We start from the raw sequence: 12,268 nt of genomic DNA on the forward strand, positions 1-12,268 counted from the left end.
AATCTACCTGTACAACTCTGTGTGTGTGAGTGTGTGAGTGTGTGTGTGTGAGTGTGTGAGTGTGTGTGTGTGAGTGTGTGAGAGAGAGGGAGAGAGGGAGTGAGAGAGAGAGAGAGAGAGAGCGCATGCCTGTAGATGAGCGCGCGCAGACCCAGGAGGTCTGTGGCGGGGACGCGCGTGGCCAGGCTTTATGAGATGATAGCGAAGTGACAGAGCGGAGAGAAGCCGGGGGAGAAAGAGTTAGAAAAGGAGAGGGAGTTTGTATCGGTGTTTATGACAGACAGACAGGCTGACAGGCTAGTGGGATGTCGTTGGACCGCTGACTCCACTTTCACCACCCTCGCTTTGTAACGGCGGTGCGAGTGGGACCGGTGACACGGAGCCCGGAGCAGAACCCGCACAGCGACGCACCGACGCCGGGGAGAGGTGAGGGGACCATGGGCTCCGCTTCGTCCTCCTACCGCGTCATTTACCTGGACGTGGACGGTAGGATTCAGAAGGTAGGATACATACAGGCTACTATATATGTATTATGTAGTATGTCAACACTGTTAGCAGAACCTTCATAGAAACCCCGCTTAATTAGTTATGGAACTCCAGAACGGCCACTATTAAATACATGTAATTTTAATTTTAAATTTTTTAATTAAATACATGTAATTTTATAAGAAGAAGCTGGGGCTATGGGATTACATAAACAAAACACAAACAGGAAAAGGCCTAATGAATGTTTCAAAACGTAACATTTTAAAATAACCGTAGCTCATTACTATAATGACAAAACAACTAGCCTATATTTAGTGGAAATTAATTGTTTGATTTATATTATTATTTTAATTTTTATTTCTAATTATCAATATCGCCATTGCTATTATTGGCATTGTAAGCCATTTATATATTTTCTTTAGTTATTCATTATATATGATATTCATTTTATAATGGATTATTACTTAATTAATTTAATATTGCCAATCATTGAGTTCAATAGTCTAGTGACAACAAGAGGTAAAAAAGCATGATAATGCCATTGTATATTAGCATAACTAGGCCTATACAGCAGTTGTTACAGCCTATAGGTCAAATAACTTTAAATATTGTGATGTGATCACTAAATATTTACAGTAATATCTGTAGGCTATAGAAAAAAAATCTAAAGTAGTTTAATGACATTTAAATTGTAATGAGTACCACAGAGTATAGAAATGTTACTGGGATGTATTGGGGGAATAAACAAATGTCCGGGATCCTCACAGGGAGCATCAGGTCTGCTTTAAGTGCTACGTGCTGTGTATGATTTACTGTAAATGAGGTCAATTGGTGGCAGGCCTACAGTCTAAATGTCATGTCTGTTTATCACAGAGAATGGAATGATACTGAACCCTCATTGGCTAAAAATAGTGTGCTTAAGTAGAGAGTCCATAGTTATGATGATGTGTATGAATCATCACTATCCACTGGCCTACTGTAACCGTCATCATCCTCTGTGTGTGTATGTATCTGGGGGCTTGTTAAACTATATTCGTGGGGTCCAAAAACCGGGAGTCCAGTATACTTGTGGGGTCCCGACCAAAATGCTGGACCCCACAAGTTTAAAGGGCTGTTTGAGGGTTAAGACTTGGTTGTAGGATTAGGGATATAATTAGGTTATGGTTAGGGTGAGGGTAAGGGTTAAGGTTAGGCATTTAGTTGTGATGGTTAAGGTTAGGGTAAGGGGCTAGGGAATGCATTATGTCAATGATGGGTCCCCACAAAGATAGTACCACAGACGTGTGTGTGTGTGTGTGTGTGTGTGTGTGTGTGTGTGTGTGTGTGTGTGTGTGTGTGTGTGTGTGTGTGTGTGTGTGTGTGTGTGTGTGTGCATGACTATTTACAGTCCATGCAGCAGGCGGAATAATCTCACAGGTTAGTTTGGATGTTAAATAAATCGGAGCGTGAGAGCTGCAGAGCTGTGAGGTTGAAGAGTAACCCAGGCTCTGCCCTCTGAATACACTCAGGCATGCAACTTATTCATCCAACAACAGGCACGAGATTCCCACACTGGAACTTTCACGTCAATCTCTTACCAACCTTACAGCTATTGTTTTCACAGCTTTGTGTTGGATGGTAATGGGTTTATAATAAATCTTGCAAATATTGAATGAAACACACAGAAATGTTGCTGTAATGAAACCAAATGTATGCAAACCACACCTGTGCCAGCTCCTGATGGCCTCTGTGTCACTGGCTGCAGTTTAGAGTCCTGCAGATTGGGCACGACTGGGAAACACTGATCAACTGACAGCATTATGTGACAATTAATCTGAACTAAACTTCATCAAGAGCGTGGGCGATTTTAGACCCTTTCTATAGGGGGGCTCAAGCCATCTCAGCCCCCCTAAAAAAAATCTTTTTTAATCAATTTTGGTGTTTCAAGTGAAGAGTTTGCGAACTTGTCTGTTAGTGACAGAGGACAAACAATTACAGGTTCAAAGAAACAGGTTTAATATCCTGTGTCGCTGTCGCCAATGCTATGCACCTGTAACCCAGTAGTAGAAGCAGTATGTTCCCTGTGTACAGCAGTAGTAGTAGTATGTTCCCTGTGTACAGCAGTAGTAACCCAGTCAAGGAAAGGGTTAACAGAAACATAGTGTTGGCCAATCAGAGGAGGTTGTGCCTTTGGCTGAGTCTCTCTATCTATCTCAGAGGGAGAGCAGGAGACGGTTGTGAAGTTGATCATTGGTAGTTCCCAGAGAAGAAGAAGTTCAGAACACATTAGAACCCAAATTAAAACGTAAGCAACTAAAATTGCTGAATGTTTTTGTCAAATTTTGTCAAACTGGTCTGATCCTAGAATCGCCCCCTGCTCAAGAGTTTGTCCCATGTTAGATTAGGACCAAAACAGAAAGGAAATCTAAACTAAAACATGCAAAATTGCATTTCTTTCCCTTTAATAATTCTCGCCATTGGAGACCTTTGATCTGACTTCATTCATCCTTTCATTTATCCATCCATCGATCCAGTCTGTTTATCCTGCTCAGGGTCACAGAGTTTACTCAGTTCAGATGAAAGGAAAACCTAAATCCCTCTCAGCATCAACCACAAGAACCAAAATCCCACCCCACCCATCAATCCAGATTGATTGCGATGTGAACCATTCCGATTCCGCTACAGTTGAATTAAAAACATGAATCGTTCCCCTAATAGGAGACACCGTTACTTCCTCAGTTTCAATGAGAAAAAGCAACAAGAAAAAAACAGTCAAAAATCCAATCCAATCCAGCGCTGTTGGGCAGTCATTATGACTCCTAGACAGTGAAGGGCAGTGTCAATTTCAGACGATTTGTCCCATTATTGTTAACGGAGAAGGCAGAGAGCTCAGCCACAGCTCTGTTTACATTGGCAAACCAATGGAGAAGGAACAGCAGCTCATAAAAGGCCATATAATGAGGTTTATGCCTCACCGGCACTTTGCATTTATTGTCTTCTTTATAGAGTTCACACAGAGTGTGTACAGTATATGTGTGTGTGTGTGTGTGCTGCACATAACCATGACATTTCCTCATGCAGACACTTGCATCATGCAACAGGGTGGGAGGAGTTGCTCTTGTTTAAAAGGGTTAATGCAGCTTAATGTGTTTCAAGCATCAGGCAGGGAAATGTTGAGTTTGTTGTGGAAAATAAAATGGAAAAGGAGAAAGATTAAATGACATTACATTACAATTTGATTACATTTCCTATTTAACATGTTTATTGACAGCAGTGTTCAGTGCTATCAGCTACAGATAAATAGAGACAACATCTCAATTTTCCCTCAGGGCTTCTTTGTTTTTTTGAATGGTGACATTTCGGAATGTTGTGGTCTGTGTGTGTGTGTGTGTGTGTGTGTGTGTGTGTGTGTGTGTGTGTGTGTGTGTGTGTGTGTGTGTGCGTACAGTATATATCCTGCAGCTTTGTTTGTATTTGATGGCTCACCACCAGCCAAATCTTCTGCATTGCCCGTCGAAGATATTGAGCTGTTTGTTCAGAGGATCGGTGGTCACCTGTTGCTAGGCTGGAAATGTCAGACGAGTCCCCGTACAAGCTGTGTAACACAGACACGACCACTTAGATTTGGATTTAGGTTTTAATATTAGATTAGTTTCAGCTGAAGTTCTCTGATTCCAGCTTGTTAAATGTGAATATTGTTCTAGTGTCTTCTCTCCTCTGTGACAGTAAACTGAATGTGTTTGAGTTGGGGACAAAACGAGACATTTGAGGACGTCATCTTGCTTTGGGAAAACCCTGATCGGCATTTTTCACCATTTTCTGACATTTTATAGACCAAATACTCGAGAAATTAATCGACAATGAAAATATCCGTTAGTTGAAGCCCTAAATTCAACTCATATTCTTCTCATATCCTTTTCTTCTATGTGTTTTAAATTACAAAAAAAACCTTGTTTTCTGTGTTCTGTGTCTCCTTTTGTTATCTCACGTCCTTATTCAGGCTAATCAGATTCTGGTTAGCGTGTCCTGTTTGCGTGATGATCTGGTTTGAGTATCTTTTTTTCGTTTTTTTTTTGCATAACAGTGGACGCGGCTGGCCTATGGTGTGGGATCATCATCCTGGGTGCATTCAGCAGCAGGGGACACATTATTATAACGTGGGGTTTGTTATTGAAATCAGTCGCAGCATCTTAAAACAAGAACATGAATTTGTTCAGCGGTAGGTCATACTAATGACAGAACAATTGAAATACATGATCTGCTCTTAGACATCCTAAGGAGTATTTGACTAATCACATGAATTAATGTAGTGCAAAAACACAGACTCAAAGTGCTGCTGTACGGCCAAGAAGAACACGTTCGGCTTTTTTCATTAGTAAAAGAGCATTAGAGTTGCTGTCATCTTATCCACAGGGTACTTTACTGCTGCACGCTCATTTACATTCAGCGGAGGCTTTGCTTGTCATTAGGTAAATTTACGTCTTTGGTTCCTTTTAAGCTCACGTTGTTTTTCTTTAAAAGAGAGGGCCAAATTAGCAGTTATTATCTCTCTCTTCCTTCTGTTCTTTATCAGTGAAGTTCAGCATTGTTTTTTTTCCCTGAAATGGACAGTAAATGATGACAATTCAAATGCATGCATACTTGATGCAGGAGGACAGCAAAGGGAAGCACCGTATTTACACCGCAGCATTAGGCAGGTTTGATAAGCAACTATGAGCACATGTTCAAATATAAATAAATGAAACAGTGGCAGTCAAATGAAATATGCATATACTGCATCTATCTAATAAAGCGGGACGCCTCTGTATGTCTGTGTTTATGTGTGTGTGTGTGTGTGTATGTGTGTCTGTCTTTTGGGGGAAGGTAACCTGCACGTCACAGGCAGATGCCACACGCAGAACGCTTTACAGCAGCGGGGGGAGGGGGGGGGGGCACGCAGAACGCTTTACAGCAGTAGGGGAAGGGGTGGGGGGGGATAGCATACAGGAACATCGCAACTGTTGTGTAAATTGCTTCTAAACTTTCACCACATAACTTATTACGCTAATACCGCCGTTTAAAAAAATCTAATCCTACGCCTATTACTAGAGCTGGGCAATATATCGATATTATAACGATATTGTGATATGAGACTAGATATAGTCTTAGATTTTGGATATCGTAATATGACATAAGTGTTGTTTTTTCCTGGTTTTAAAGGCTGCATTACAGTAAAGTGATGTCAATTTCTGAACTTACCAGGCTGTTGTAACTATTCTATTATTTGCCTTTATACACTTAGTCATTATATCCACATTACTGATGATTATTTATCAAAAATCTCATTGTGTAAATATTTTGTGAAAGCACCAATAGTCAACACTACAATATCGTTGCGGTATCGATATTGAGCTATTTGGTCAAAAATATCGTGATATTTGATTTTCTCCATATCGCCCAGCCCTACCCATTACTGTAACATTATGCCTATAATGTATATTTCCCTCACAAAAATCTGGCCAATATATTTATTACAGCCAATAGATTACTACAACAAAGTACTCGACGGGGGAACAAACCCCCTAGGTTGACTGCAGCAATTTCTTTTTTGTAAATGTTGACGACGCTCTGTACAGCATCGGAGGGAGGTTCAACGGCTTTGACTTTGACTGTTTTGCGTTAACATGATTACTGGATATAACGTTAACAACCAAACTTTCCTTCGCTTTCCCGGAGCCACTGTGGATTGCTTACATGGACGTCACCCGAGAGACGAGACAACGTCACTAAACTGTGGTGATATCATGCAATATCGTTAACAAAAAAGACAACACTACAATGTTCTCTCTCTCTCTCTCTCTCTCTCTCTCTCTCTCTCTCTCTCTCTCTCACACAATCTCAATCTCATATTGCTTTATTGGCATGACAAAAAATACATCTGTGTTGCCAAAGCATAGGAACAAACATACATACAATACATACAGGGTATATCATATAAACAACAACAAGGAGTAAATACATCTGATATAATAATACAAGTGAACAGGATAATTATGATATAATTGCAGATACTAAACAAATTATGTGCATGTCCCTCAAAGGGTATGTTGAAACAATAATATAAAAAATAAAACAATAAAAAAAGAATAGAAAAATAAAAATGATAATGGTAATATATACAATTTTATTTTTATTTTGCCTTGTAATGTGGCAGGAGAAGAAGACATGTTTTTATCTTCCCTAATAAAATGCCATGTTTCGAAATTTCTCTGAAAATTATTTTCCATAATTCTTAAGTTTTTAAATATTAGGTTCTTGGTCATATTTGGGACATGTACATAGGAAATGTAATTCTGTTTCGATATCCTGGTGGCAGTGTGTACAGACACGTTCCTCTCTTGGTCTCCACACTTTTAAATGTCGACCTCTTTCAATTTCCAGCTCATGGTCACTGACTCTGGATTTTGTTAAAATTTGTTTTTCTTTTGGATTTGTTGTTAGTTTCAGATCTTTTGATTGAAGACTGAGGATTGTGTCTGTGGCGGCTCTGAGGCTCCGTGTACCTGTCTCTCTCTACCTGTCTGTCTACTACTGACTGTGATGTTTAACTCCGTGTACCTGTCTCTCTCTCTACCTGTCTGTCTACTACTGACTGTGGTGTTTAGCTCCGTGTTCCTCCGAGCCAGCTGGTCCAGGGAGGTGGACATGTGAAAACTGCTGGTTGCTCAGGAGAGCTTTGCATGCAATGGAATTTTTATCTGCTTGATTTAAATGCTGCTAAAATGTAACTGACCTTTTTGGGATTTGAATTTTCAGAGGGAATATACCGAGTTCTATTCTGCATGCATTGTTTGGGGTGTTTGGGCGAACTTTTAGAATAATTTTACAGAATTCCAATTGTAATTTTTCAGTGGGAGTTTTATCCCAGTTTTAAAATTTTGGTTTCGGAATCGGGCCCCAGACTTCGCTTCCGTAAAGCATTATTGGTGTTATCAAATTATTTTTAGATTTTCAGACAAATTCATGCGTGGTTATTTGTTTTTCAAAATTTGTATTTGATTGCATACAAAGCTCCCGAGCTTTATTACATAGTGTTTTTATGGCCAGGTTGAAACTCTAAGTAATTTTATGAACCCTTTTTGTTCTAGTCTGGTGTTGCCCAAAGTGAAGTTGTAACTCTGTCTATTTCCCTGAGATCTGGCCCTCCTTTGAAATACCATAACACTGGTCTTTTTCAGATGGACTGTCAGTGCCCATTTCTGACAGTACTGCTCTAGGGCGGACAGGCTCTGTTGTAAACCCTCTTCTGTTGGGGACAACAGAACTAGATCATCGGCATAGAGCAGGAACTTGATGTTGGTATCATGAAGTGTGAGACCTGGGGCTACAGATTGTTCCAACATCGCTGCTAGTTCATTGATGTAAATGCTAAACAGTGTTGGATTCTAACTGCATCCCTGTCTCACTCCACGCCCTTGTTTAAAACTTTTTGTTCTTTTTGAGCCAATTTTTACTGCACATTTATTTTCCGTGTACAGTGATTTAATCGCATAAACTTTACCCCGTATACCCCTTTGAATAAGTTTATAAAAAAGCCCATCATGCCATATTGAGTCAAATGCTTTTTAAAAGTTTTTAAAGTAAATATTTTTAATTTTGGTGTAGTTTTTAATAAGGGTGTGCAGACTGTAAATGTGGTCTGACGTACGATATTTCGGTAAAAAGTCCGGTTCTGGTGGTTGATTAATGCAGATATGTGCTGATTAGCTCTCATAACGGGCCGGATGGGCACTGCCATGAGTCCATGAGGCTAATGTCTGATTACTCCACATTTTTTTGGGTATTTTGTGATTCAATTCTTAATCTGCCACGTTCTCTATCAGGTAAATGTAGTATGTCTTCCTCTGATGTAGAAGTAGCTTACACTGTAAGTCGGTAGTAGGCTATACAGTGGAGTTGCATATTACGTGGTTTGGGGTCCTTCTGTAAGTAATTTTGGTGTACAATTTGGTTTTGGAGAATTCTACAAGCAGCAATACAACAGGCCAAGCAATCAGCCCGTTCCAAACAGGCACATTTTCAACGGGCACTGCACTAGTTATCTTAAAATGAGAACTGGGGCCAGAAAAGTCCCCCAAAGACAAGGGTTTATGGGTAGCATAATAAAGGATGTTGATATCTGATGGGGACAGTATCTGTTCTGCATTCATACGCATAACGCTTAGTAGAGCTGCAAAGATTTATCAATTAGTCGATTAGTTGTCAACTATTATGATTATGATAATCGATGTCAGCTTGTTAAATGTGAATATTTTCTAGTTTCTTCTCTTCTTTGTGACAGTAAACTGAGTTGTGGACACAACAAGACATTTGAGGATGTCATCTTGGGGCTTTTGGGAAACAATGATGGACAAAGAAATTGACAGAATCATCGGCAATGAAAATAATCGTTAGTAATGCTTAGCAAAAGTTAGAGGAGACAGTGACAGATTTGTTGTGGCTTTTACAACCATGACAATTTCAAATCCTATATGAGGAAATATGAGTCCAGGACTGAATTACCTGTAATTGTGCAGTAATAAAAAAGTCTTTTCCATTGTGTTTCAGAGCAGGAATAAGAAGAAGCTGTAGATGTGCTGTTTCTGAAGTGCTGCTGTGTGTCCGCTGCCGTCCACCTGTCCCTGTCTCTTCCACCTGTGACAGGCTGCCACTGCCAGACTGCTCAAGTGCACTTTGACCTCTCTCCTACGGTGGCCGACAGGGGCAAACGAACTGCAACTTTATGAAACACATGCAAGTAGACAAAACACAAGCAAATTAAGAAAACATCTTCATTCATTTGACAACACATGGGCAGCATTTAGCAAACACGCTGCATATACACACAACACAACTAAATACACAAACGCGCTGCAAATACAGAAACGATGCAAAAAGAAAAGCACACAATCATCAAAATCAGATGCACCAGAAAAACCCTGCATCCAGTTTACACAACGGAAGTTCTCCAGGCCTCTAGGGGAGCGCTAAGTGGAACAGCGCTCCCGGGGGGGGAGAGCGGGAGAGAGCGCTCTGCCTTTTTATTACCACGAGTTTACAGACACATCTCTGCTGATTGAGTATCATCTGTGACCTGAGCCAATAAACTAGAGACACACCCACCAAACGAGAGAAAACATATCTCAAATGTAGACTTAATATTTACAGTCTATGATCATTAAGCAGTTGCACACCGTTACCCAACGGTGCACACTGTTCTGAGATTGAACCATAGACAGTATATATAAATGGACCAATAGATTCCGTGTCTCTGGATGGAGACCAGTGAAGGATATTAGAAGTGTCTTTTTCCGGTGCTGGCTGAGCGTTACTGCGCAGCCTCCAACTGAGCTTGAAGACGTAGATGTGACGTGAGCAACCTGTCTGAAAGTGTGAAGTCTTCTGGTAGCTGTGCCGAGAGAAATCTCAATCATTCCCAATCTTACAGAGACGGAGAGCGTAGGTATATGTAAGGAGATAACATAGGCACAGGCTAATTATTGATCACTAAAATGCAGAGGTGTATAGTCCAGGTGCCAGAAAGTAGAAATCCTGTCCAGCAGCTGTCCCAACCATCACTAAACCAGCTCCTCTACCAGGTAGATGAGCTCGTTAGTGAAAACACCTGTTCTAGATGTAGAGGCAGATCCAAAAACATGGCAGGATTTTTACTTTCTGGCACCTGGACTATACACCTCTGCTAAAATGCTAGTTAACATTAGTCATTAAACTTAAACAGCTAATGTAAGTCGAAACTGCCTGTGAGCTTCTCCTGTACTATACGGTAATTCCTCTACTGTGCGACAGTAAGTCGCGTGGTTATGACACAATCGTTAGCCTATTTTTATAAAAGCGTCTGCTACGGAGCCATAACGTGAGGTACAAGGTAATGGAGCCTTTTATACGTTGTCGTGTTTCTTTAGAAATAAACATTGGACAAATAAGAGTCTTTAAACGTTTCAGATGTAAAGTTATTCGCTGTCAAAGTGACGCCAAAATGAATGGCAGTCAATGGAATGCTAATGGCGGGTGAGTGCTTGTTAGCATCAAAATGGCGCCATAGGAGGTATGATCTGTGAAGGCAGCGATATTTTTTTCCCCACTATGGCCACGCCAAGAACCGCCCTTCCATAGCATTCACACACTATTACAGGTCCTATCCCCTGACCAATCCCCTAACCATAACCACTCGAGGTGAAATGCCTGATCCCAACCAATCGAGCTGCTTCGTAGGGCGGGTCTTGGCATGGCCATAGTGGGATTTGTAATTTTGCGTGAAGGCAGGTTACCCCCTTGGCTTGAACGTGCCCCGGCTCTCTCTCACACTCTCTCTCTCTCTCTCTCTGGGGTAAAAAATCAGGCTGTTCCACTTACGATCCCCTAGAGGCCTGGAGAACTTCCGTTGTATAAACTGGATGTAGCGTTTTTTTTGTTGCATTTGTTTTCGGGGTTTGTGTGCTTTTCTTTTTGCATCGTTTCTGTTTTCGGAGTTTGTGTGATTTTCTTTTAGCATCGTTTCTGTATTTGCAGCACGTTTGTGTATTTGGTTGTGTTGTGTGTATATGCAGCACATTTGCTAAATGCTGCCCATGTGTTGTCAAATGAATGAAGATGTTTTCATAATTTGCTTGTGTTTTGTCTATTTGCGTGTGTTTCATTAAGTTGCAGTGCGTTTGCCCCTGTCGGCCGCCGTACTCTCCTTCTCCCCAATCATCTCTCGGTTGGCCCCTCCTGACAGCACTCATTAAACCAGCCCTCCCACCCCCCACCCCTTGTCTCCCCTAACAGTGCCGGGCCTCCCCGTGTCATCTCTTGCTGTGATGTTTTTGTGTGAGTTTGTTGGTCTTCGATGCCACACATCACACGCAAACAAGCTCCTTCATGTATGTGGGTCATCCCTCTGTGTATGCTGCGGAGTGACACAAATCATTTGTCATGTTCAGTGACAGTGCTTGGCCACAGTATTAAGCTGTGGGAGCAGCTTAATAAACAAAAGGGATGAAAAAGTTGAAATATTTACTGCTGCTGTGCTGCAACATGCACGTTCTTTAATCAAAAGAAGAGCCTTGAGCTTGGGAAGCCTGCACGTTCAGACTCAAGAGATTTCCCCCAGTGGTTGATTGCTCCACATAACTGTAGTCAGAGGAAGAAGAAGAACCGTGATATCCTGCTGCAGGAGGACTGTTTAGAAATTAGAAAAACATGTAAACATCTACATAAGAAGAAGAAAGTAGCTGTTTCAAAATGTACTACAAATTAAATGTGTTGTGTTCAACAGAAGTATTCTGCCATGTGGAAATGGCCTACATCAGCACCCCCAACCTTTTTTGCGCCACGGACCGGTTTCATGTAAGACATAGGTCAAGGTGTGGCGGATAAACACGACACAATAAAATGATACGACCAGCATGAAAACAAATGTCTAATAATGTATATCATATGAAAACAAATGTAAAATGCATGAAAAACACAATTTACCTTAACGCTGTATCAGTGGGAGCCCTGCGCTTGTTTCTGTGCAACCAAACGGTCCCATCTGGGGGTAATGGGAGACAGTGACACCCCCGAAGTGTGTTCCTTATGTCCACTTTATTCCGTGATTTTGTTTTGATTGCTGTCACGGCAGAAGATCGGGGTGCTTGTTCTCCATATGCCAAATAAGTTTTGAAGGCTTCATTGCCTCATTTGCTAGCTTGTCGCCACATATTATGCAATAGCGATAAATCCGTATTTTAAGTAGGACTCCTGGTATTGTCTGTGAAATTTCTTTTTCTTTGAAGTTGGG

General features: G+C 41.1%; 1 protein-coding gene across 4 annotated transcripts in view; it reads left to right on the forward strand.

Annotated features, from left to right (window-relative positions):
• Positions 1-210: 210 nt before the first annotated feature.
• The window catches only part of pde9a (phosphodiesterase 9A), a 50,171-nt gene continuing 38,113 nt past the window's right edge, over positions 211-12,268 (forward strand). Inside the window, exon 1 of one of the 4 annotated variants that reach the window (XM_039818765.1) lies at positions 211-500. In XM_039818765.1, coding sequence (XP_039674699.1) covers positions 438-500 — 63 coding nt within the window. In that variant the 5' untranslated portion in view covers positions 211-437. The remainder of the gene's footprint in view (positions 501-12,268) is intronic. The other 3 variants (XR_005641062.1, XM_039818764.1, XM_039818762.1) reach the window with 3 other exon arrangements.

This window comes from Perca fluviatilis, chromosome 12, assembly GCF_010015445.1.
Source record: "Perca fluviatilis chromosome 12, GENO_Pfluv_1.0, whole genome shotgun sequence".
Taxonomy (NCBI): domain Eukaryota; kingdom Metazoa; phylum Chordata; class Actinopteri; order Perciformes; family Percidae; genus Perca; species Perca fluviatilis.